At 55.9% G+C, this 25,742-nt stretch overlaps 1 protein-coding gene and 1 pseudogene across 2 annotated transcripts in view; both read right to left on the reverse strand.

Annotated features, from left to right (window-relative positions):
• Nucleotides 1-3,461, reverse strand: part of LOC137770457 (phosphoethanolamine/phosphocholine phosphatase-like) — a 3,888-nt pseudogene extending 427 nt beyond the window's left edge.
• A 3,504-nt stretch (nt 3,462-6,965) lies between these two features.
• Nucleotides 6,966-25,742, reverse strand: part of CACNA1B (calcium voltage-gated channel subunit alpha1 B) — a 187,085-nt gene continuing 168,308 nt past the window's right edge. The window contains exons 38-47 of one of the 2 annotated variants that reach the window (XM_068553631.1): nt 24,237-24,333; nt 21,300-21,408; nt 16,740-16,847; nt 16,130-16,242; nt 15,229-15,356; nt 12,663-12,798; nt 12,397-12,513; nt 10,923-11,130; nt 10,436-10,686; nt 6,966-10,046 (exon numbers count right to left, since the gene is read on the reverse strand). In XM_068553631.1, the coding sequence (XP_068409732.1) occupies nt 9,510-10,046; nt 10,436-10,686; nt 10,923-11,130; nt 12,397-12,513; nt 12,663-12,798; nt 15,229-15,356; nt 16,130-16,242; nt 16,740-16,847; nt 21,300-21,408; nt 24,237-24,333 (1,804 nt within the window). In that variant the 3' untranslated portion in view covers nt 6,966-9,509. Of the gene's footprint in view, nt 10,047-10,431; nt 10,687-10,922; nt 11,131-12,396; nt 12,514-12,662; nt 12,799-15,228; nt 15,357-16,129; nt 16,243-16,739; nt 16,848-21,299; nt 21,409-24,236; nt 24,334-25,742 lie in introns of both variants that reach the window. The other variant, XM_068553632.1, reaches the window with a different exon arrangement.

Raw genomic sequence — 25,742 nt, forward strand, 5'->3', positions numbered from 1 at the left:
ACCGACACCAACGCCGCCAGCAGGAGCGCTTGGCGGGACTCGGCAAACAACCCAATGTTTTAAATGGAAAAGGGACTTGAAAAGACCCTTCTCCAGATAAGACATACAAATGGTCAACAAGCACATGAAGACATGTTAATCATCATTAGTCACGATGAAATGCAAGTTAATACCATAATGCCATACCCCTCCAAACACTAGAAGTCCTAAAATCAAGAAAACTAAAAATAACAAATGTTGGCAAAAATTTAGAGAAATTGATACAGAATTTCCCATAGGGAAAATGAATAAGTTCTGGAGGTAGATACTGAGAATATTTGTACAACAACGTGAATGTAGTTAATGCCAGAGAACTGTATGCTCAAAATGATTTAAATGGTAAATGTTATGTTATGTGGGGTTTTTTTTTTAACATAATTTAGCCCCTGCTTTATACCAGACCTCAGAGTCGAAGCTTCTCATCCATTTTCTCACTTTTACTTAACCTCCTAGGATCTTCACACTGCCATTTAGCAGATGAAGCTGAGCCTGAGAGGTTAAACTAAGTGACTTGCCCAAGGCTCACTCGGCCAAGTCTACACTGTTCAATGTTACTGTATTTACTGAGCACCTACTAGAGCACCTACTGAGCAATACCTCCAGCACCTGCTAGAGACATTGTGGGAGGACCAGGATGAACGGGGCCTGAAAGCAGATTACAAAAAATGGGTAGATCCTGAGGCCCTGCTCTCAAACACTGAAGTTTCTTGGAGTGGAGGGGGTAGCCTGTGTCCACACTTGTGGAGCCTTTTATTCCACCCCACCCACCCCCACAGAGGGAGGAAGCAGCTGGCCTGATACTGAATATTACTTCAGCTGGGGAGGAGTCCTGGGGCTTTGAAGAAGGCATCTCCTGCCCCACTCCCCACATTGCCGCCTAGAGTCCAGTATGTGGCACAAGCAATCCCTGTGGCGGGGCAGGAGGCACATCTCATGGCACGCCTCTCCTCCCGCCCTGCAGTAGTGACACTGTACCCATACACCTGCCACAAGGACAACGAACTCTCCTTCTCTGAGGGCACCATTATCTGCATCCCGCCACTACTCCGATGGCTGGTGTGAGGGCATCGGCTTAGAGGGGTCTGGATTCTTCCCCGGGAACTATGCGCAGCCCAGCTGCTGACAGCCTGGGCTCTCTGGGATGCTGACCCAAGCACCGCCTTGAGTGAGCCTCTTGAGTCCCACACCAACGCCAGCTCCAGTCAAGACTGGACCAGTCCTGCCTGCCTCCTGGGCTGTGAGCCGTGTCTGTTCCTTCCCCCCACTGCAGTGGCAAGGGGGTCCCTGGTAAAGACAGAGGAGGTACCAAGAGGCCTGCTGGAGACAGGAAAGAGCTGGAAGCCAAGGAGTTTGGTGACCTTATCCACAGGGGACCCTTACGCCATGCAAGACAGGGTCTCCAGCTGCAAGTGCCAACTTTGAATAAAACTCTGATGACCTCCTGATGTTTGCCCTGCAGGGCTACCGGGCCGAGGGACTGAAAGGCAACCCACTTGTAAGGCTCCCGCTAACTGAGCCTCCTCTGCCTGCCCTAAGCAGCAGGATCTCCCATCTCCTCGGTGCTCATTGAGCCCTCCACACCAGACCCCTGTGCCCCTCTGCGAAGATGGGCTGCACTCTGCTCTTTTGCCTCTTGCTGCTTTGTTATGTATTCACTCTTGGTTCCCCAAGCTGCGCGCTCCTCCCAGAGTGGGGACCAGCTCCCTCACTTAAGTGGGGCTCTCTGAGAGCAGAGATCACCTCACCCTCATCCCTCAGACTGCAGAGTGAGAGATCTCACTCACCTCTGCCCCTTCACCTCCTTCACAGCTCTGAAACACCAAAAGAGGGAGGTGGGCCTTGGGTTTCCACTGGCTCTGCTTTAAAACATCATGGCTTTCTGTTCCACACGGGAGAAGGGGGACTCAGAGGGCCCAGTCAGTGGGGCGACTTTGGTTAAGTCCCTGGTTTCTTGCTGCATAGACGAGGCTGGGGTGCGAGGAGACATCTTCGGGCTCTGTGAGGTCCCTGGCTGGCCAGACCCGAGCCCCGGGACAGTGTGCTACCTCATTCCACCACCAGGAGGTGTCTGTTCCCTCTAGCTTTTTTTCCTGTGGGGATGCTGACAGGCTGGGTGGCGGGGAGGGAGGCAAGGAGTGTAGTGTAGGGTCACAGCAGGTAAAGCAAGATCTAGGCCTGGGACGTCGGCAGAGAGCGCCACCTCTCTCCGCGGGGAGTCCGGTGCGGGGGAGGTGGGGAGGGGGGACATTTCGGGGCCTGGGTCCCCTGGACAGAAGACTAGGGGAAAGAGGTCATGAAGCCCAAGGCAACAGTTAACCGCAACGCGGCGGGAGATGTTCCTTCTCTACCCTGACAGGGAACCCCGTCCTCCCAGCTGGGAGGTCAAGGTTTTTGGAAACACGGCTGCCTGCTCAGATATGCGCGCCACCTGGGTGGGGCCAGACTCCGGAATTCGCTTGCCGTGGAACTGGGGGAGGCAGCCGAGCTGGGTTAACTGCACAGACGGGGACAGCTCCCAACTCCCTCCTCCACTCCCCAAATGGACCAACCTGGGATTCCGGGAAATCCCGGAGGGATATACCAAAACGAAAGGGAAAGGGAGTAATACAACTAGCTTTCTCTTTCCCGACCCCCACCGCCCCACCCCCTCCCCGCCCGGGTGCCCCCTGTAGGCCACGTCCTCAGCATCTGTTGCAGGTGGAGGCGCACTTCGGTGGAGGTTTCCCAGGGCACCACCCTGGCATGGAAGGAGCTGGGCTCGGCCTTCTGCGCCTCCTGCATAAGGCGGTGCATGGGGTAGCGGCGGCGCGGGAAGGCCACGTCGCCGCCTGCCAGCAGCCCCATGGGAAAGAAGTCGTTGGCGCCGTCGCTCACGTAGAAAAGGCGCTCCAAGTGCACGCCGCCGTGGGCCCGCTCGCGCAGGTAGTCGCTGAGCACCTGGTGCTTGCACATGCTGGCGGGGCAGCGAGCGCAGCTGTGCGCGTGGAAGGGCCGCAGCGCCAGCAGCCCCCAGGGGTCGGACCCCGACGGGTTGCTGAAGATTCGGCGGAACAGGCCGTGGTGGCCGGCGGCGCGCAGCGCACTCTCCACGCCAAAGGTGTTGGCGTCTGAGATGAGAATAACCTCAAAGCAGGCGCCCTGCTTGGCCACAAACTGCAGCAGCTCGCCCATGCCGGGCGACAGGGGGATGGCCTCGTGGATGGCGCGCAGGTCCCGCGGCCGCACGCCCTACTCGCCCAGGTACTGCAAGACGCGCTGCATGTACTCGTTCTAGAAGCCCTCGCGCTAGGTGGCACGCAGGTTCTCAGGCAGCCGCTGGGCCGCCGCGGCGCGCGCACGACGGAGTCGTCGCCGTTTTCGTCCACGATAGTCTCGTCAAAGTCGAAGGTCAGGAGCAAGCGCGGCGCGCCCGGCGCAGCCATCCCGCTGTCCTCTACCAGCTTTGTCCTGAGCGATCAAATCCTTTTGTGGTCACCAAAAAGAGTCCCTCAGAGGAAAGGGGGACAGGACCTCTGAGCTTCTCCTGCAGGGTGGGGAGCGGCTGCTGCAGAGGTCTGTCCCGGCTGAGTTTGCAGTGTGAAGACTGTGGAGAGGGCCTAGCTGAGGTATTTGGGCGCAGGATGGAGCAAGGGGTGCTTACAGGAATTGGAGGGGACGCTGTGTCTTATCCATCCCCGGATTTCTGGGCTCCGGCTCTCACGAGTCCCTCCAGTCCAGAGGGTCCGTGGATGATGTGCATCTGGGCCGTTCCCTCCACTTGCCCCCCATCCCCATGTTATGTATTTTTAACCACAATAAAAAATAAATGAATGAAGCACTGACGATACATGTTACAACACGGATAAACATGGAAAACATTCTAAGTCAAACAAGTCATACCGAAAAGGCCACTCATATCACAATCATCTTGTGTGCTTTAAATCCATAGCAGTTTTGAAAATGAGGGGATGGGACTTCCCTGGTGGTCCAGTGGTTAAGACTCCGTGCTCCCAATGTAGGGGGCACAGGTTCGATCCTTGGTCGGGGAACTAAAATCCCGCGTGCACAGCGTGCCCAAAAAATAAAATAAAATAAACGCCATTGGCCTGGTTTGGGTCATAGCATCGTCCTTGAATCCATCAGAGCACCCATAGGATGGAACACGGGATTGGCTAGATGTGGGTCATACGCCCATCTTCAAGGTGGGTGGAACGTAGCATCAGCCCTCTGGAACTGTTTGGACTGCAAACAGGTAAGAAGTTCCCAAAGGAAAGCTGGGGTGCTGGACTTCGGCATGAGAACAGAGGCTGGCTCGGGGAACGCAGCATATTCCACGTCTCTGACAGCCCACTGCCCAGCTCTGGGGTCTGACGGCCAAGGAAGGAGGGGGTTGATTTAGGGTCAGGGCTGCAGCCACCCATCCAGTGCTCTTGCTGTCCTCCCACGACAGCAAGAAGCTCTTCCTCTGGCAAAAGGCACAGCCCTCATTGATGTCCCTGGTGGTGGGAGCCCAGGAGTCACACCTGCCCCCCAGCCACATTACTCACCCATCCCCCAAGAACAGTATTGCTCATGTATCCAGTCTCCTCCCTCCGTTACAAAGAGCAGAGACGAAATGCTATGGTGGTTAGGAAATTCTTGCTCAGTGAAGCAGTGGGAGGCTCAAGGATTATTCCATATCATGGAATCCATAATTGGCAGCTTTCAGAGCCCACATGGATTGCACGTGGCTCTCCAACACCATGCAGCCTCAGTGTGAAACTGTCCATTGGGTGGCCCAGTTGCTCCCGTATCTTTGACTCTTAATGAGTATGAATATCAAAAGTTTGTTACAGCTGGAAGCCCAAAGGATTGCAAGGCCACGGTCTGCTGTATGGTTGTTGTGTCAGGGACACACTCAAATGTTTAGACAGTTATTACCTCTCTTGGCAGGCTATGAGCCTGTGAGGGGGAGGCCCTTTTCTCAACCACATGGACGTTAGTAACTGAAACATCCCGAAGGGCTGCTGTGCTGCCCAGGTAGCTGTTCAATTGCCCAGCAGCAAGGTCAGCTCAGTAATTGGCCACAGAGGCTTGACAGGGACCAGACTGGCCTGAGCTGGAGGACCACAGATGACTGCCTGGATGGTCAGAGGTCAAGGGCTGTCCTGACACTTGATCTCTATTGATGCCCACTCAGATGGGACAGAGGATGCCTGCAGTCCCAGGAGGGCCCCACCAGCCCTCAGGAGGCAGCACCTGGGGGCTTGTAGGTCGCTGCACCAAGTTCTGTATAAATTCGTAACATGACCATGGAGTGACCTCGGCCAGGCCTGTGCTGGACCGGGGCTGCCCAGGCCAAGTGGGGCCAGCACTACTCTTTCCAGTTCAGATGGTAGGAGGAAACCCTGTGGACTTCTGAGGCCCTAACAACCGTTGACTGAGGTTGAGTTGGATTTGAAACAGTCAGTGACCAGAGCACACATTTCATTCTTCTACTACCAGGTTCCAGGACGGGGGGGAGATAACCAGTGGTCCAGGTGAACCCCACACTCATGAGTGACCCAGGGCAAGTCCTGTCCATCCTAGAGGACTCAGAGGTGTGGGGTTAGGGGGGTCATGGGCCACTTATGCTTAACACTAACCCACTAACCCTAACGCCCAAATCTCTACCGTTAACTCCCTAACCCTAACCTCCTAATCTCTAAACCTAAACCCTAATACTCCTAACCCTTAGCCCCTAGATACTCGACCTTGACCTGTGAACTCCTAACCCTTACCCTGACCCTGACTCAGACCATCTAACCTAACCCTCTAACCCTGACCCTCTAGCCTGCATCCTTTAACTCTAATCCCGCAAAACCTCATCCTCTTTTTTTTTTTTTTTTTTTAATTTGGTTGCACCCGGTCTTAGTTGCAGCAGGCAGGCTCCTAAGTTGTGGCTCCAGGGCTCCTTAGTCGTGGCTCGTGGGTTCCTTAGTTGCAGCTTGCCAATTCCTTAGTTGTGGCATGCGGGCTCCCTAGTTGTGGCATGTGAACTCTTAGTTGCGGCATGAATGTGGGATCTAGGGCCCTGACCAGGGATCGGACCCAGGCCCCCTGCACGGGAAGCACGGAGTCCTATCCGCTGCGCCACCAGGGAAGCCCCTCATCCTCTTAATGTACCCTCTAATTCTGTCCCTGAGCCTCTAACCCTGAGCCCTGAGCCTGAATTTCTATCCTTACTCCTGACCCTCTAACTCTGAACCTTACTCTACTCCCTAACCCTAACCTCTGAGCCTGACCATGATCCTACACCACCCTTAACCCTAATCCAAATATAGGCCCATATCAGGACAGACTAAACATTTGAACCCTACTCCAATCCCTTTTCCCAGTGTAATCAGAACCATAATTTTCATTTTTGTCTGAAACGTAAGCCTGTTCAATTATGCCTTTTGTAAATGAACTCTAATGTACAGTAAACTGAACAAAACCTTAATTCTTACACCCACACAACCCTACACTGTTAGTGGTTATATAGACAAACCCTTTGCCTATACCTAACCCTAACCTCTAATTCCTAACCCTGTCTCTAACTTACACCCCAACCTCAACCCCAAACCTAACTCTAACCTCTAACCACTAACCCACCCAACCAACACAGCCACCCCAAACCTCAGCCAATGCCTGCTCAACCCCAAACTATATTCCTAACCCTAAAACATAACCACATCCCCTGTGAGTCCTCATCCAGGCTCCTCCAGCCACGAGCCTACCCCGATCCTCACCATAAAGCTGGGCCCAATCCACCCTTGCATCCTATCAGGCCCAGAGCAAGTTGAAGAGGGTCTCGTCTTCTTCTGAGCCCTGTGCACTCCGCCCCCGAGCCCCGCACCCACGGAGATGGCTCAGCCGCCTGGCTCCGCACCCCTTGCATATATCACCCAGCAGCATGGTGGGGTTTTGTTTTTGATTTTTTGCTAAGTTTTATTTTAATCCAAGGACTTTGCTTCATACAAAATGTCATTGTAGAAACAATAGCAGAATCCAAAGTTTGGCTGATAAATATTACTCAGGCAGCAAACTAGTCAATCACAGAATTTTTTTTTTAAAGCAAGTCCCAGTTGTGTTGCATGGTTGGGACTTCTCTTTTGGTTTTTGTTTTTTTTAAACACTGTTCTTAAATATAAAGTTTTGCAACAAACCCTTGATTTATATCAAATATAATTAAAAATTAACAAATGAATACATTTTATCAAAAAGTACGAAGATATACATTTCATGCACATACTTGAATATATGTATATATGTATATATTTTACATGCACACATAACTTATTCAAACTACAGCCACTGCTTGACTGGTTCCAGATGCAGACAACTGGTTGATGCACTTCAAATTTGGCAACTCACTATGAGATTTTGGGGGAAACGTGACAGCTGAGAAGAGACAGTACAGAAACAAAACGCAGAGTCGGGAAAACAAGACAGTATATCCCCCGCTCTCTGTAATTTTCACCAATTCCAGTGTCTAAAAGAATCCAGACAAGCCAGCATGGCTCTGTGGGTCTGGAAAAGTGGATTCTCTGCCCAACATGGCCTGGGGAAGCAGCTGTGGTTCTGCACAGAATGAATACATTCAAAATAATATGGGCTGGGGGACCAGAGACAAAACATCAGTACCAAAATACCATCCTTCTGCTTTGCAACAGGAGCCAGTGATGACATGCACAGTCCGAGGTTCCGATTTTAATTATATCCTATTTGAGTAAAATACTCTGTTATTTTAAAGTTTCAGAGTGTTGTGCCTTCCAGTAAGGAAATTCTATAAAATGGTTTGGTCACAATCATGCTCAAACCCTAGAACAGGTGGTGGTCTTGTGTGTTTTATTTCTAATATTAAACGGGTGTCTTTTGTTGCATAGCCCTATGGGTTAATGGCATCCGCTCACGGGGACACACAGACACGCACACACACATCACACTCCAAGTTTCTTTAGGAGAATCATGGGGTAAAAGCCAATGGGAACACTCAAATGATCCAGCGAAGAGGTCATCTCACACTTCAAAATATGGAGGACACACCAGAATCTACTCATCTAAATGCTCCTTTTGTTCACAAAACAAAGGGTCTCCCAGTGTTTTATGCACCACATCCTAACAGTGGTCTTTCTCTTTTGAACGTGGCCCTGAAGCTGGACTTCGTTCTGCTGCCTGCTTTCCCACCTCTTGTGCCAGAAAGAGTGGGGGCTCAGGTACCCAGCTGAGCAGCTGCAGCTGAGCTGCTCCTTCCTCCAAGTTCCGGCCTCATTTCAGTTTGGTTCCCAGCTGCCCTCATCTGCTCAGACGCGGGCGCTCCTCCTGCCCCCACCCCATCCAATCTCCCCCACTTCCCACCAGCCTCTCCCCGATGAGTCTTCTGTGAAAAGAAATTTGCACAACTACAGAGATTGCGCCCTGCCTGTCAGGCACCCTGTCCCTGAGAATCGGGTGTAGAAAGACTGACCGGCCCACGCGGGCCATGCTACACATGCCCTGCAGCCTCTACTGGTTCGAGGAAAAGGGGCAAACGGCCGCTTCATTCCAACTACGACGGACCTACTGGATGTTTTCTGCATGTTCTCCATTACATCCGCTTTCTACTCAGTTGCTGTTTGGAATAGTCTCCACAAAGCCCACTCGCAGTTCACACAGGCCTCCCGTCCCGCCCCCGGGGAGCCTGCGCGAGGCGCTAGGAGGTCAGGCACTTGGTCGAGAACAGCGGGAGCCGGGGGGGCCTGGTTGGCCGCCTGGACTGGACACAGAGCATCTCCTCGAGCAAGCCAACAACGCACATCCTGAAACGCTGAGATCCTCCTATAGGTTTGAGGTGTTACAGTCATGTTAACATTCCCTTCCCCGTTACTCTGGTTTTTTATTTTTATTTTTTGATCAAGTATATAGAGTCAACAAACGAGTGAAGGGTGTCGTGACTAAAAATCAAAACCAACAGCAAGAACGTGGTCCAGATTTGGTCCCTGTCAGGGCTGACTGTGTCTGGGAGAGGACAGAGCATCTTGCGTGCGTTTCTAGTGCCTATTTCCCATTTTAGGTACGAAGGGCGCCACCGGACCGTTGGTGTGAGGAGGCTGACGAGACCTGCTCGGTTCACCATCGACTCTGTCCTGAGGTCTCGCCTGCTCCTCTGCACCACACGTTTGGATAAAGGACGATCCGCACAAGATGCAGACCTCCTGCAAAACGTTCCCAGCACACAGCCCGGACGCTGGGGCCTTCACCCAGTCCCGCTCAGCACACGCAGCCGCGTCCTGTGGAGGCTCTGAGCTGTGACACCCAGGGAGGCAGCGCGGGAGGGGTACAGAGGGAGCCACATCCCTCTACAAACCGCTCCACCCAGCGTGAAGCAGGAGACACAGGGCCGAGGCTCTCCTCCCAGGGCCGCTGCCCCCGCCTCAGCGCCCGAGCGCCCCGGAGCCCAGCGCGGATGATAGAACTCATCACCTGGGACGCGCCCGCCGGTCGCGGTGCGGCTAGCACCAGTGGTCTTGGTCGGGGTGGTGGTAGCTGTGCCGCCCCCGGCCGCCCCCGCCGGAGCTGAGCCCCAGAGTGCAGTGGTAGCCGTTGGGCACCCGGCGGAGGGGGTGGGACTGGGAGGTCAGGGAGGACACGTAGGAAGTCCGGGAGGAGCGGCCCGAGTTGGTGGCCACGGCCTCCTCGAAGGTGAGCGTGTCCTCAGGCTGCGTGCGGGCAGCAGGCGCGCTGTCCAGACGCTGCCCCAGGTACGGGTCGGAGCCGATCCGAGAGCTGGGGGCCAGGGGCTGGCTGAGGGGGTCTCTCTGGAGCAGGGCGTTGTGTTCTGAAAGGCCACGGCTAAGCCGGCCGGGGGAGAAGGCAGGGACGCTGGTCTGAGCCCCAGCAAAGTGGACGGGCGAGGAGTTGGCCGTCTTATAGGTGATGCTGGGACGGGGGGTCAGCGGGGTCTGGGGCAGCTGCCTCCGCCCGCCGCGGCCAGGGGTGCTAGCACCAGATGTTGGCAGCAGGGGGCTCCCGTTCACTGAACCACTACCCTGCAGGAAACGGGAACACGGCAACCCCCAATCAAAGGACAGAGCGAACAGAGCACAGCACAGGGGAGAGCCACGGCGGGGGGTGGGGGTGGGGGCAGCTGGGATGGACCCGGGGCGGCCCCAGGAGGGTGGGATGGCGGTCTGGGGATGGTGGTGACAGAAAGGGATAGGCACAGGGCCAGGGAACAGGAGACCACAGCCCAGCCCACCTCAGTCAGAAGGAAAGCAAAGAAGGGACCGGACAGCGGGAGGGCCAGGGCTCCGCCCGGCGGGACGGACGGGGCCAGGAAGCGAGGAGCGCAGGCTTGGGCCTAGGAACCAGGCCGGGAAGGGGCTCCCTCCCGGACCCCAGGGAGCGGGGACGAGGCAGGGTCCTGAGGCCCACGTACCTGTCTCGGGGGTCCTGGCTCCTGCCCAGCGGTTGGCGACGCGGGGTGACTGCTGAGGGGGGGCTGGGGCTGGGGCGGCTCACGGCCCCCGAAGCGGTCGCAGGAGTAGAAGCGCTGCTTCTCAGAGGAGGAGGAGGAGGGCTGCCTCCGCTCCTGCGACCGGCCCCGCTCCTGCCTGCGCTCCCGCCGGCAGCCTGCTGGCCCCTCCCCCGGGGGCGGCCCCGGCCCCGGCCCCGCGGCGCTGTTGGGTGCTGGCGGGGGGAGAAGAAAAGTCAGCACAGCCAAGCCGGCGGCGAGACAGACCCCACCCCGGCCTGGTCCCCCAGGGCCAGCAGAGGGCCCCAGGGAAGAGCTGGGGGGCGCTCCTGCCTGGTCTCAGGCTCAGGGCTGGCTGTGGGGTTGTGGGGTGCAGAAAGGAAGAGGGTTCCCGTGTGCTCTTGAACCCCCAACTCGAGCCACCGCCCCTCGAGAGACCCCTCGCACGCACCGCCATCTGTGTCTGCGGACAGGCTGGGCCCCTTCTCCAGGGACCTCGGCTTCCTGTCCCTGCGGCGATGGCAGCGGTGGTGATGGTGGGGGGCGGCCTGGCTGGCCGGAGCGCGGTCCAGGGCGGCGTTGCAGAGACGAGCCACAGGGGGGCGCTGGGGCGCCAGAGTGGAGATGGAGCGCTTCATGGGGCTGGCGTCTGGGGCCGGCTGCGGGCGGGGACACGGGTGGGCGCACGGCCTGAGAGTGGGGTCCAGGGAGGCCCAGGGCGGCGGGGAAGCCGCCATGACACGGGGGCTGGGCAGACCACAGGACACGTCCCATCGGGAGGAATGGGCCTGGGACTCTATCCCTGAAGTTGGGGCATCTCCCCAGACAAGGCAGGCTGTGCCCCAGGGGGCTGGGGGTAGGGGGGGAGCATGGCGCCACGGAGGGCCTGGCCTGCCGTCTGGCAGGGTCCCTGGGGAGGCCCACTGAGGGGCTGGGGTTCCGGGACCACCAAGCCCTTCCCTCTCCCTGCACTGCTCTTGCCCACGCGAGACCCACCGCTTCTTCAGAAGCACTCTTTGCACAAAATGCTCTTTGTGTGCCTGTCTCTCCCAGGCCGGGTGGGGCCCAGGAGGCCTCTTGGCCTCAGCGTCCCTACAGGACAGGGAGGGTGCCAGGAAGAGGGAGGCTATGGGCCTGGCTGGAAGGATCCCGGGTGGGGCCCACAGCTGCCTCGGTGGCCACGGTGAGACCACTGTGCCAGCCCTTCCGTCCATCCAGCACCGTGAGGCTGCTCCCCCAGGGCTGAAAGCACAACCCATGGAAATGGGCTCACCCAGAGCCACTGCTCGGGCTCAAGCATCAAGGAGGGAGAAGAGGCGCCAGCATGGCGCCGAAGGGAGGTGGCCAGGCCAGGAGGGCACCAGGCGCAGTGGGCAGAGACGAGGGAGTGAGGGGTTGGAAGACGAATGCTGAACCCAAGGGCTCAGCCCGGGAAACAGTGCCGCAGCCCCTTGGCCAGGGGCTTCCTGCCAGGTGGTCAAGCGAGTCCCAGAGAAAGAACCTCCAGTGTCCAGAGAGAGAACAGGGTCACCCCCAGGGCCTCCGAGAGGACATGAGGGAAAAGGGTGGCTTGAGGAGGCCCTGTGTGTGATTTCTGGGGGAGTGAAGAGCTGGAGTGGGAGAGGCGTGTCCCAGAGACAGGGAAGGGCTGGGTCGGTGACACGGGGCCGTGGGGTGGAGGCCCTGGTGCCCCGACAGGCGGCTGAGCACAGTGGGCAGCGGGGACGCTTGCTGGCCTGGCCACACCTCTCGAGGCCAGCATCATGTTCTGAGGGTTCCAAACAGGGCTGGTGGGGCCCAGGCTACAGTGCCTTCAGGGAGGTTCCACCCCAGCAAAGCCCGCGTGTGGGACACAAGCTCCTCCATGCCAAGTCTCCTCACCCCCAACCCCCCTCCCATGACCCCAACCCTCCCAGATCACCCACCTGAGTCTCCGCTGCCAGGCGGGGCATGGAGGCAGCTCGGCCCTGGCTCTCCAGCCCGGGTTGGGGCTCCGCGTCAGGGCCTCTCAGGGCCATGCTCTGCATCTGGACATCCACAGCCTGGGGGGACAGCAGCCCCCCGTCACACCCACCCCCATCCCACTCTCAACTTCTCCCCCATCCCAGCCTCCCCCCCATCCTGCTCTCACCCTCACCCTCCCACTCTCACCCGACCCCTAACTCGGCCCCCCAGCCCTGGGAGCCCTCACCGGTTTTCCTGTCTGCACCACCGGGATCTCCGTGGAGTGGCCACGCTCCAGGGGTGTCCTCACCTCGCAGGGCACCTCCTGGGTCCTCTGAGTGCCCCAGGAGACCGACTCCTTGATGCCACCCTCTTGGGTATGTCTGTGGAGGAGAGAGGATTGTCCTGTGGGCCTGGAGGTCCATGGGCCACAGAACCTGGCTCCCACCTGCCAGAAACCTCCACCCTGACCCTGTTCTGGGCTAGAAGGAGCCCAGAGGAAGGAGGCCCCTTGAGTGTGGCCACCCTCCAGTGCAGGGACAGCAATGGTCGTGCGCGCTCAGAGTTGATGGGCAGAGAGGGGACCCTAGTCTGGGGACATCTGGCCTAGACAGGGGCTCACACGTGTGGTGGGACGAGGCCACACACGCGCACACGGCTGAGGCATCCAGCCTGCGCTGCCGCTCAGTCAGCCCTGATGGCCCACGGCTCCTCGCGACTCCCCTGACCCCAGCCACCGAGGCCTTCCTGCCCTGAGGTCTAGGCACAAGTGTCCCCTTTGGTGAGACCACTTTTGGAGGCCTTCCCCACCACACGCAACCTAACCACCTGCCCTCTCCCTGTCAGTGTCTGTCTTTCTTATCGTGTCTCCCAAGTGGCACCAAAACAGCCCAGCATCTGCCTGGGTTTCTGCTCGTTCTCCTGTACAATGAGGTATCACATACATTCCCCGTCACCCAGGTTGAGTGGCAACAATCACACTCTGAGCTCAGAGGTGAAGCCTGATGGCCTAGGCTGGCCACGCTGATGACCAGACCCACCAGCACTGGGCTTTCTGAGAACATCCTTCATCTTCTCAAGTTGCAAGCGTCTCCCCTGCACTGTGCTGTCTGGAGCTGCTCTAGCCTCAGGAAAGGCTGACCCTGAGAGGAAGCATGGCCAGGAGGATGGACGCTGGCCCCAAAGCCTGGTCACCTCTGAGGTCACACCATGCCGAGGCCGGGTGGGCACTTACACCAGCCATCAGAAGGCTCAGTAAATGCCCCCACTGCCTGGCCCCGGTAGATTGGGCCCTCTCTCACGTGCAACAAAAAGGGGTGGTAACTGATTTGTGTAGAGATTATAACCACGGAAATAAGTGGCGTTCATTTTCCGGAACCGAAAGCCCGGCTCAGATCAGTCCACAAAGACACCCCCCCCCCACCCCATCCCCTCCGACACACACATGGACACTCAGAATCCACTGTTTAACTTTAAATGCACAAATGGGATCGTAGCCAGCATGGAGAAAGGAGAGTGTGGGAACACGGGGGCTCCCAGGGGCCGGGAGGCCTGCACGCGCTCAAGAGTGCGGTTTTCGCACGGGAGCGTTACCAGTTGTGGCTTAGATTCTCCCAGTGTCCTGTGGCCTCTCCACCTCTGGACTTGTGCCGCCGCAGTGTCAACCCCTGTCCCATGAGCTCGGGCTAGGGAGGTGACTTGCTTTGGCCAATGGGGCACAAGGAGAGGCCTGAACGCCTGCACCCTGGCCTTCCCCTCGGGCTGTTCTCCGGCCTCTCCACACTGATGAGCCCAGACACAGGAGGTGACAATATGCTGTCCTGGGCCCACCGGCCCCACCGGAGCTGGCCGGGGCCCAGGCCCAAAGCACTGCCAAAGCACTTAGGGCTGGCTCCCTAAGTATGGCAGTTTGTTACTCAGCAAAAGCTACCTGATTCACAGCCCATGACCCGAAATCAGGCTTCAAAAAGAGTGTCCAAAACATGCACAGAAGAGGAACAAACCAGGAGCCCTAGCCATGCTTGCTGCCTGGCCTTGTGGTTCTCCAGGATGGCAAGTGGGCGTGAGGCCCACCCTCAACCCCTGCCGGTGAGACAGAGCGCACATTCCTGCTTTGGGCTCAACCAATGAGTTGCTTTGGCCAACGGGATGTTAGCAGATGTGGGGCACTGGGGGCGGTGGCTGAGAGGGTCCTGCCCTCCAGTGCGGCTCGGCCTGGCACCAGCTACCACCCCTCAGAGTGCCACAGTGATTGCTATTCTGGATCACTCGGTTTTGGGGTCGTTACCAAGAGTTACGTGATATGGAAAGACCTTGCCAATTTGTCTACAAAACAGACATCAATGTCAAAATGGAGATCTGAGAGGGAAAGTGTCTTAAAGGAAGATGAGAACACTAACAGGCCATTAACAAAAAGCGGTGAGAAGCTGAGGTGGAAACAGATACCTTCTTAATGGTCTGCAGGCACCGAAGGCCAGCGAGGAAGCAGAGGGGAGCCCTCACCGGAGAGAGAAACAGGCTCCCACAGTGGGAGGCGTGGGCTGGAATAACAGACTGTCTAAATCAGGTGACCCCAGTGCCGTCAGAGCACCTGTCTACTGTTACAGGAATCAGCCTCAGATGCACCACAGAACCAGCTCCGGCGGCAGACTGGACCAGCTGGACCCACCGCGAAGCATCTGGGTGGAGGTGGGTGTGGCTGGGTGGCGGTGAGACACGAGGGCTTCCTGTCCTGGAGCACTGCCCACGGGAGCTCCAGGGGGACCCCTGCCCTCCTCCCGCCAAGGTCCCACGCCCTGCCCGGTGGTACTCACACTGCCCCGCCATTGCTGAGGGAGGCCGAGCTCTTCTGCCGAAGGAAAACCCGGGCTCCGCGGAGCACGGCCGGCTGCGTCTGCTCCAGCGTGGCCTTCAGAGGGTGGAACAGGGACACGGGGCCCATCTGCAGAAGGGGCGCCAGGAGGAGGGTCTCTGAGGCCGGGGATGCCCCATGGACCCCAGGCACCGAGGTGCTCGGCCACCTATCCGGAACCCCCAGGGCAGGATGGGGATCCCTGGGCCTGTCCTTCGCCCATCAGAAGCCCATTCCCAATCTGGCCTGTAAGTGACTTCAGGACAGTCATTTCATTTCCTGGAGCCTCAGTTTCCCTTCCTACACAATCTGGGGACTGGATCTGATTACAAATGGCAAAAAGATTTCATCTCGTCATCAACTTGGATTGACCAGTAGAGGCTGCCAGAGTCCCAGGTAGAGCAGAATTCGAGGAGATTTCAGGGCTGGGGTGTGGGCACCAGACACTTCGCACCCTGGGGGTGAATGTCCTGAGTGCTGGACACAGGACAACTTTATAGATGAGAGTCTACACACGGTCACCAAAGGTTTTGGCTGTGTGGTGAAGTCGTCATCTTTGAAGGATGACCTCTGGAAGAAAGTCCTCCAAACTATCCCAGCCAGAGGCATGAGTGGGACACATCATGACCCTGCGCAGTTGGTCTGAACCTCTTTGGGCCCCGCCTGTGTGCACCTCCCGCTAACGGAAGCACAGGCTATATGGGGTTTCTGACTCTGTGGGCCAGAGGGGCGGCCACAAGAAACTCTCATCTTCCTTTTCCCACTGCACTTTCTTCAAGAAGGGGCTGGGTCCCCTCTGCTACCAAACAATAGAAGGTGGCAGAGTCTCGGGGTTACTTCCTGGAACTCCTGGAACCTGGTACCTGGGACAGGCCTCCAGGAGCTTGGTGAATCTGGTCTCTGGTGGTTTTGTTCTGTTTGTAGAAGTCGAATATCATCAGAGCTGCGTACACTTTCCCCACTGTCATCTCATCGGCTGGAGAGCACGGCAGGCAAAGAAGGGAACACAAGAGAAAGGGGACATGTGGGGTGGGCTGGGGTGAGGAGCCAGCACCCACCACGAGGACTCCTGGACCCGCGGGCGGGACCGTGGGGCTTGGCCCGTCTGGAGCTGCACTGACTCTCCCCCAGGCCCCGCTGTGCTCCACCCAACACAGCACAGCTCAGTCTAACCCCAGACACCTCATCCTTCTGCCAGCTTCAACTGTAGGCATCTCCCTACCTTTTCTCTGGATTTTCTGAGGGGAATTCCCCACACTAGGAGTGTGGGTGACTCTGCCCAACGGAATACGGCCCAGACATCTCCTCCCACAGTCCCTGGCTCCCACCTTGGAGACTAGTGCTCTGGGCTATCAAGGACGTGAGCCCTCCTCTCCAAGGTGACTCAACAACTGCCCTCACCCAGGACTCCCTGCTCTGCCTCTGGGTGCGACAGAAGAGGGGTGGGCAGGGGGAGTTTCTCACCCTACTTACGTTTATGGGGTGGCACCAGTAAATCCAGGGTCTTCTGGGGCAGATTGGCCCACACAGAGGAAATCTCCTTCCTCAACTCTGCGTCACACTGATGCTGCTTTGTGCCAGCTGGGGCAGGATAAGGGTGGGAAGGGAGGAGAGATGTTAGGAGCCATCCCACAGCCCCCTTGGGGGAACAGGCAGAGCTGGGGTGGGCGGGGAGAGACCCCATGCTGGAGGAAAGGTGCAGGGGGGAGAAACACTGCCTTGGAGGCTGGTCAGAGAGCTCCCGCCAGAACCTGTCTAAAGAGGTGTGGGAGCTGAGCCGCCCAGTGGCGAGAGTGCGAGGGCGTGTAGGCGTGGGTGGCAATGGGATTCGGAAGGGACACCGCGGTATTCCAGCCATTCATCAATCATTCCATAAAAGTTACTGAGCGCCCACCGAACACCAGGTGTTGTTCTAGGTGATGGAACAAGATCAAAAGAAACTGCCCTTGTGGAGTTACATGATTTTAATCTACAACGAAGTAGCAGTAAGTTAGAAGTCCAGTACGTTGGATACAGGAAAACCCAAGAGGGGAGGGACAGGGACTATGAGGAGGGCTGCAGTTTGGACAGAACGGTCGGGAAAGGGCTCACGGGAGCCTGAAGGGGGCCAGGGAGCCAGGAGGGCGAGGCTGGAGCAGAGGGAGAGGACATGCAGGTGGGGGCCGCTGAGACAGGAAGCAGCAGAGGGGCCAAGCAGAGGAATAAAGTACTCTGATCCATCTCTTTTTAAACATCATGTTTATTAAAGTGTGATTTACGTACACAAACATTCACCTTGTTACTTCTCCCACTCTGTGAACTCTGGTAAATGCATATGACCATGGATCCACCGTCACAATCCAGGCAGGAGCACGGCACCCCTGCCAAGCTCCCTCCGTACCCTTTGTGGTCCACCCCTTCGCCCTCTCCCAGGGCCCTGGCATCAACGATGTGTTTTCTGTCTCAACTGCTTCAGCTTCTCAGAATGTCATACAAATGGCTTCACACAACATGCTGCCGAGTCTGACTTTTCACCCAGCGCGATGCATCTGAGCCCCACCCACGTCAAGCATACGGGCGGCCTGTTTCTCTGCTGCTGAGTGAGAACCGTCTCACTGCACAGACACACCACAGTTTGATTATCCGTCACCATTTGGCTGATGGTTGAGTTGTTTACCGTTTGGCGCGATTATGAATAAAGCCACAGACTTCAGCATATAGGTTTTTGTGTGCGAGTATACTTTCATGTCATCTCCCTTAGGAGTGGGATGCCTGGGCCACACGATAAAGAACGGTGAAACTGTTTTCCAAAGCGGCTGTACCACTGTATCCACACTAGGAACACGAGAATTCGAGTTTTCTGCATTCTCATCAGTACTTAAATATTGTCATTTTTCAAATGGCTAAAATACTTTATTCTTCTTGCAAAATTGTTTTTGTTACTCAAGTTTGTGTGCTTTTCTACGTGTATTTTAGAATCAGTTTATAAATTTCAACCCAGAAAGCCTGTTGGGATTTTGATTGGCGTAACACTGATTCTATTGATCAATATGAGGAGAACTAACAATATTGAGTCTTCCAATGCATGAACATGATATAGTGCTTGGTTTAGTTATTAAAGATTCCTTTGGTCAATATTCTGAAATTTGCAGCATACACTCTAGCATATATATTTTTAGAGTTAGCCAGTTATTTGACGTTTTTGGTGCAATTTTAATGGAACTTTTTCAATTTCAATTGTTAATTGCTAATCTATAGAAATACATTTGCTTTTCATACACTGACCTTGCTATACTCAGGTATTAGTTTTAGTAACTTCTTCTTGCAGCTTTAAACAACAGAAATATATTGTCTCAGTTCTGGAGGCCAGAAGCTCAAAATCAAGGTATCGACAAGGCTGTGATCCCTTGAAAGGCTCTAATGAAGAACGCTTCTTGTCTCTTCCTAGCTTCTGGTGGTTCCCAGCAATCCTTGGTATTCCTAGGCTTGTAGATGCTTTGGTTTTATTAACTTTTTATTTGATTCTTTAAGATTTTCTGTATGGATAATCATGTCACTCATGAATAGAGACAATTTTATTTCTTTCTTTCTAATTGGTACACCTCATTTCTTTTTCTTGACTTGTTACAATGGCTAGAACCTCAAGTATGATATTGAACAAAAATGGTGACAGGAGACATCCTTGCCTTGTTACTGATCTTAGGGGGAAAGGAGCCAGGCTTTCTTTGTTAAGCATGTCATTAGCTGTAGGTTTACCATAGATATCCTTGATCAGATTGAGGAAGTTTGCTTTAATTTCTAGTTTATATAGAATTTATGTATCATAAATGGATGTTGAATTTTGTCAAAGCTTTTTCTGCAACCATTGAGATAATCATATAGTTTTTCCTCCTTGATATATTACATTATATTGATTGATTTTTAAACTTGAACCCACCTGGCATTTTTCATTCCTGGGATAAACCCTACTTTAATCACCATGTTCAGTTTGCTAAAGTTGTGTTGAAAATTTTATTGTTTGTATTCATGAGGAATGTTGGTCTGTAATTTTTTTTGCTTGTAATGTCTCTGTCTAGTTTTGGTATCAGAGTAATGCTGGCCTCGTAAAATAAATTGGGAAATACCTTCTCTTTTTCTACTGTCTAGAGGACTTTGTATAGAATTATTTCCTCCTTAAACGTTTGGTTGACTTCATCAGTGAAACAAATTTGGCCCACGATTTTCTTTGTTGGAAGATTTTTAACTATGAATTTAATTTATTTAATATATACAGTATTACTAAGGTTATCTATTTCCCTTTTTTTTCAGGTTACCTATTTTTGAATGAGCCTCATGGTTTGTGTCAAGGAATTTTTCCATTTCATTTAAGTTACTGAAGTTATTGACATAAAGTTGTTTATAAATTTTCCTTGTTATCCATTTAACGTCAGCAGGATCTACAGTGACATTCCCTCTTTTGTTCCTTATATTGGTTATTTTTATCTATTTTTCGTGATCAGGCTAGCTAGAGGTTTAATAATTTTACTGGTTTGATTTTTAACATGATCATTCTGGCTGTTGTGTTGAAGGTAGACTGAAAGAGGCAAGGGCAGAAGCAGACCAGTTAGAAGGTTACCGCAACAATCCAGTCAAGAAGAACAGGAGTGACTTGGACCAGGAGGTGGCAGTAGGAAAGGTTAGACAAGTGATCATATTCTGAGTGTATTTTGAAGGTGGAGTCAGAAGATATCATAAGGGTTCAGATATGGATCAGAAGTAGGGTAAGAAAAAAAAGTAGGAGATAAAAATGACTGCAAAAGTTTTGGTTTGAGCAACTCTAACAGCAGTTTCCACTGATGGAGACAGGGAGGAATCTGGGGAGTATCTGGAACTCAAGAGTCAGCACGTGAACTCTGGATGCTCAATGGGCCTCCAAGTACAGACGGTGAATAATTTGTGGGGTATATAAGCCTGGGGTGTAGGAGCAGGCCTGGAGTAAAAATACAAAATTGGAATTCACAACATTGAAAGCCATGGGAAAAGGTGAGAATGTATGCCTGAGGCACACAGTGACCTTCAGAGGTTGGGAGAAGCCAGAAAAAGAGACACAAGGGGTTTCACACAGAAGGGAGTGAAAACTGCGGAAAGGCTGTGGACAGGTCCATAATGCAAGGGCTGAGAATGGGAGGTCCCTGCGGAGCTTGACAAGAGCAGTTCCAGCAAAGCTTTGCACTGTGAAAGATGGACTGCAGACTAGGAAAGGAGAAATCAGAGGCAATGCAGACCTGTGTCTCCTGTTGCTAAGAAGGAAAAAAGAAAAAGAGAGAAGTCGATGGAGGGGGAAGAGAAAAACTTTCTAAAAATAGGAAAAATAACAGCACATTTACATATTGATAGAAATAATCCAGCAGAGAGAGAAAGTTCACAGGGCAAGAAATAGAATACAGAATTTCTGTCATGACATCCTTGGGTAGATGATGAAAACAGGGCAGAGTGTGCAAGCGGGAAGACTGGCCTCTGCTCATCCGTTACACAAGAAAGGGCGAAGCTCAAGGGCACGGATGCAGGGAGGAAGGCAATGTGGAGGGAGGGCCCCTCTGGTGACTCATTTTCTCTGTGAAGGAGAAGCTGTCATCACATGCAGTGGGGAGGGGAGGACAAGCGGGAGGTTCATTTCCTCCTTGATTTGGCTCAGGCTGTGTAGTTCTATCAGTAACTCCGGAGAGGGCCTGATGGGGGAAGTGGGCTCACTACGGGGAAGGGGCAGACTATTCACGCCATAAGGGGTACTGGCTCATGTGACGCTGGCTCCAACACTGCAGAACTCTGGGAAATCTGGAGTCATTCAATTTCACTCCACCCCAGCTCCTCACGTGAAAATGGGATCATTGCAGCACTAACGTGCAGGATGGCTTCAGGGGACGAGGTCAGTCTGACAGAGGTGCCAGAGGCAGTCGTTCTCCATCCAGTCCAGACAGGCCCCTCCTCCCGCCCCTGCACAGCTGCCTGGGGTGGCTCTCGGGGGCGGTCACACAGCCCTGGCTTCGTGCCCTCCCTCAAGGCTGGCTTGCTCACCTGGAGCCAGCTTGATCTCCAGTGCAGTCCGGATGAGGGCCATCAGCGTGGACGTGAAGTGGACGGTCATGTCCTCGTTGGAGATGGGCATGTTCATACGAACCAGGCGCTGGGGACAAGGGGGACAGGTCAGCGCCAGGCCTCCCAGGGTCCCCCCGCCACAGGGCTACACAGTGCTCGAGGGCCCTGGAGGCTGGGCTTGGCCTCCCAGAGGTGTTCCCTGCAGGTGCCCAGGACCAAGAGAGGCTGGATGGATGGGAGTTTTGCCAGCATTCACACTACCCCTGGACCCCCACCCTCATCTGAGCTGAGGGTTCCCTGGGCTACAGAAAAGTAGAGGTCCACGTACATCTTGTACAACGGGGCCAGGCCATAAGCCTGGATCCCTCTGAAAAAACAGGCATGTCTCAGCCAGAGGGGCACCTGTCCACTGCCCATGATAGAACAAGTGTGTGGCGTAGGCTAAAGAGGGGTCTGGGCTGCAGGACCCCTGAGGCAGCCCACAGACAGGCGCATTGGACGAGGGGTGGGGCAGCCAAGACCACAGGCTCGGAGGTCAGTTCCCAGTGAGGAGACCCGCAGCCCCGGGAAGGCCTCTGCCTCTCACCACCCAGCTAGGGGGCCAGGAACAGATGCTTGATACCCCCAGCCCAAGGCAGCAAGGGAAGCCTTAGAGACCAGCTCCTTCCAGGGGCAAGGACCCAAACAGATGTGACTGCACAGGGCCTCGGGCTCAGCCAGCTGCATGGGGACCCAGGGCCATCCCACAGGAAGACAAGTGCTCAGACCAGACTGGGGGCCCTGCAAGCTTGCTCCCTGTTTCCCCATCAGTTGAACAGCCCCCTTTCCTCTCTTCCATTTTCCAGGACAGAAGAGCTAGAGACAGGTGTGTCCCTGAGGCTCTGAGAACTTATGCGATCTCCAGGAGGAAAAGGGTCTCAGGTGTGTCTGGAACGCCCTGAGCATCGGGGGGCCACCTCGCCTGCCAAGTAGAGCCCTCAGGGCACCGTGAGCCCCCTGTCCTCTCCCATCCAGTATGGGAGCTAGAGGTGGGGGCACAGGGCCCCTCCCTGGGGTCTGCCTGCCCTCTGCCAAGCCTGCACCCTGTGACAGGGCAGCCTCTCTGCCCCTTCTCTGCCCCCAGCATCCTGGCACCAAATCCAGTCTTCAGCCTGATGGAGGGTAGGTGGCTAGAGACACGAGCCCAGACTCCATCCCCTAATGCTGGCAAAGCCCCACTTGGCACCTCCAATCATGGTCCTAGGACCTTGCTGGTCACCTGTGTGACACACACGGCTTCCCAGAGCACGGTGTCCCTGCAGACCAGCACCGATGGCAGTGGGAGAGGCAGAGGGGTTCCACGCCAGGGGAGTCAGGGAGTCAGGGGCCAGCGGGAAGGAGGGGCAAGCAGGTGTTTTCCAAGAGAGGAGAGCTCCGTCCGGGGCACCTTTACCAGAGCCCCTTCTGCCTGCCCAGGCCCCGGAGAGCCAGGAATCTCAGGGAGCAGCAGAGGGGCAAGACCAGGGCAAACAGACAGGAGTCTCTGCCTGGGCCTAGACCCTCTTGGACATGGCACTCTCTGCATCTCCTGGACCCTCCCCAGCTCACCAAGCCCATCCACTCCCACCCACCACGAGGCCTCACCTGGTCTCTTCACTGCCAGAACCTTGGAGTTGGCCAGCACACCTGGGGAAGAACTCCAAAGGCTACCCCGTCACGGCCCTGGCTGCCCACCCTGGCCCCAGGTGTCAGTGTGGACACAGCTCTCCTTCTTGGGGACAAAGCTACAGCCTTTCATGCAGGACCTCCAGGCAGGCTTGACTCGCATGCCGGGCAGGGGACGACCGAGGAAGACACTAGAGGCGTCTGCATATGGCCTGGAGGAGCCACTTAGCTCCCAGAGGCTGTGCTGAGCCAGGGGATAGATGCAAGCCCAGAATCGGAGCACAGAGACAGACAGCGTGGACAGAATCAGAAAGATGGAAGCTCTGGTGGGAAGCCTGCTCAGAGAGGGAGACAGCAGTCAGGCCCCAGGCACACGCTGGCTGAGTCTCGGGAGAACTGAGGGCTGCAGGAGGGCTCTTGAGAGGGTGGAGCGCTGGAGGGATGGAAGGTGCCTACTCACCAAGGGGGTGATGGAGGATGCAGGGGCAGGTGGGAGCAGGCTTGGGGGTGGGGTCATGTGGCCTGCTTGCCCACCCGGGAGGGAGGCCTGGCGGTGTCCTCAGTTTACCCCCCTCCTTGCAGCTCAGCCCGCTGGGCCCTCAGCAGCAGGGTGGGAGGGACATGGGACCACCCAGGCCCCAGAGGCTGTTCTCACCCCGCAGGGCCCTCTAGAGCCCCAGGAATGAAGGCAGGATGCCTCTCTCCAGCACCCTTCCTTCTTAAGGCTCCATGAACCCACGAAGCCCTAGAGACAACACTCCCTCCCCAGCCCGGGAAGTTCTGCACATGCGGAGCTGGGAGTGGGCTCCTCAGGTACACCCTGCAGAGGCCTTGCAGGCCGCTGCTCCCCCAGGGTCAGACTCTCAGGGCTAGACAACTCCACCCACATCAGGGGCTTAGGGGACAGAGGAGCAGAGGGTGGTCCTGAGCTCAGAACAAAAACAGGCTCCGTCAAAAAAGCTGGTCTGTCCCCTCCTTTCTAGGGAAGAGAAGGGAAGGAGAAAGGGCAGATGGTGGGCTCCAGCTCCATCTTCCTGAGCCCCCCCGGGGGCTCTCAGAGGGGCAGCCCTGGGGGACAAGGGGCCAGTGCAGAGACACCTTGTGGTGTCTGCTTCCCTCTGTTTGGGAAGGAAGCAGAGATGGTCGGGGCAGAGAAAAGAAAGAAACAGTGAGACAGCACAGCAGCAGACAAACAGATGGACAAGCCCCAGAAGAGACACGGGAGCCCGGCCCCAGCACAGACAGCCTGCGGGGTGTGGGCGTGGGGTCTACCTTGTATGCAACTCGAGCAGGGCATTTCTTCCCCAGCCCCAGGGGCGGGGACATGTGCTTCAGCATCTCAAACATATCATTGTAACTGATGCGCCCACTGGAGGCCCGGCCCACAGGACAGAGGCAGAGTGGGGTCCACGGGAGGGGTGCAGCAGGAGGGAAGGGGGAGGAAGCAGACAAGAAAACAGACCCAGTTAACCAGCGTCGGATTAAATGCCAAAAGTCAAAACAGGTAAAATGAGGGATTTCTCTGCTGGGCTCGATCCCCTCCTTGCCCCCAGCCTCACCTCCGCACTCTGGTCCCACGCAGGGAGCAGGCAGGGGGGCATCTGAGCTAATGAACATGGAGGGAATGACAGGCTGCATCGGGGCGGCTTTGGGTTGTCAACTCTGATTTTATACTTTCAGAAGCCACGGATAATGCCAAATTGGAAAAGAGCTGTTTCACCATGCCAGGGCAGCTGGTCGAGTTAAGTGACCAACAAGGCCGGCTGGAGATCCACAGCAGAAACATCAGCTTGCCTTCATGCTCAATTTGCTTCCAAGTTAGCCAAGAGGCTTAGAAAGTGGAGAGAAGTCTACAGCAGGCCAGAAAACTAGAGCGAGAGCCACGCTGCTCGGCAGAGGCCCCGAGGCTCCAGAGACGAAGTCCACGGGGGCAAGGCCAGCTCCAGGCCCAGAGACACCCGAGGCCGGCCCGGGGCAGGGCTGCTGCTGGGTCAGGGCTGGGTGGGAAACGGGAGACTGCTGGCGGGGTGGGGGGGGCAGCTGGGGTGAGATGTGGCTTGGTGCCACTCTTGTACCCTCCTGACAGCACGCCAGGAAGGGCTGGGACCAACATAAGGGATAAGGCTCCAGACTCAGCGAGGTGTCCAGGGGTTGTTGACTGTGTCTCCTCCGAGGCAGACGGGCCACCAGTCCTGAAGCCTCACCTCCACCCCTGGGATGGCTGCCTACGGGACCTGCTTGGGCTCCCAGAGACACAGGTGGGTTCAGGCCACCGAAGAGAGAAGGGGGACATCCTTCTCGTGGCAGGTGGATCCACCCCAGGGTCTGGCCCTCCTCCCAGGGCTCCTGGGCTCAGCTGAGTGGATCCATCCAGAGGTGAAGCAGGACCTGTCTTTGGGCCCCCACTGCCTCTGCCCTCTCCTCCCCCCAGGAACCAGAAACCCCTGGGTTGTTGGACTCTCCTGACCAGAGGGGCAGCTGCTCCTGGTCTACCTGCGCCCACACCCGCCTCCTCTGGGGCCCTTGGCCTCTGGACTGTCTGACCTTCAGTCCACCTTCAAGAGCCCGGAGGCAAACCCGGGTGAGATGCCTGCTTCCTTGGCACAGGTGGGGCCTGGCCCCCATCCTCACGGCCCGGCCAGAAAGCTTTGTGTGCACTGTCTCATGAGGCTGCCTGTCCCCAGCCAGCTGGAGGGGTCGGGAGTTAGATGGGGAACCAAAGCGTCCAGGAGGTTGGAGTGCGCGGGCAGGGCAGGGCAGGAGCAGCGAGAGGTGAGG

Source organism: Eschrichtius robustus, chromosome 10 (assembly GCF_028021215.1).
Source record: "Eschrichtius robustus isolate mEscRob2 chromosome 10, mEscRob2.pri, whole genome shotgun sequence".
Taxonomy (NCBI): domain Eukaryota; kingdom Metazoa; phylum Chordata; class Mammalia; order Artiodactyla; family Eschrichtiidae; genus Eschrichtius; species Eschrichtius robustus.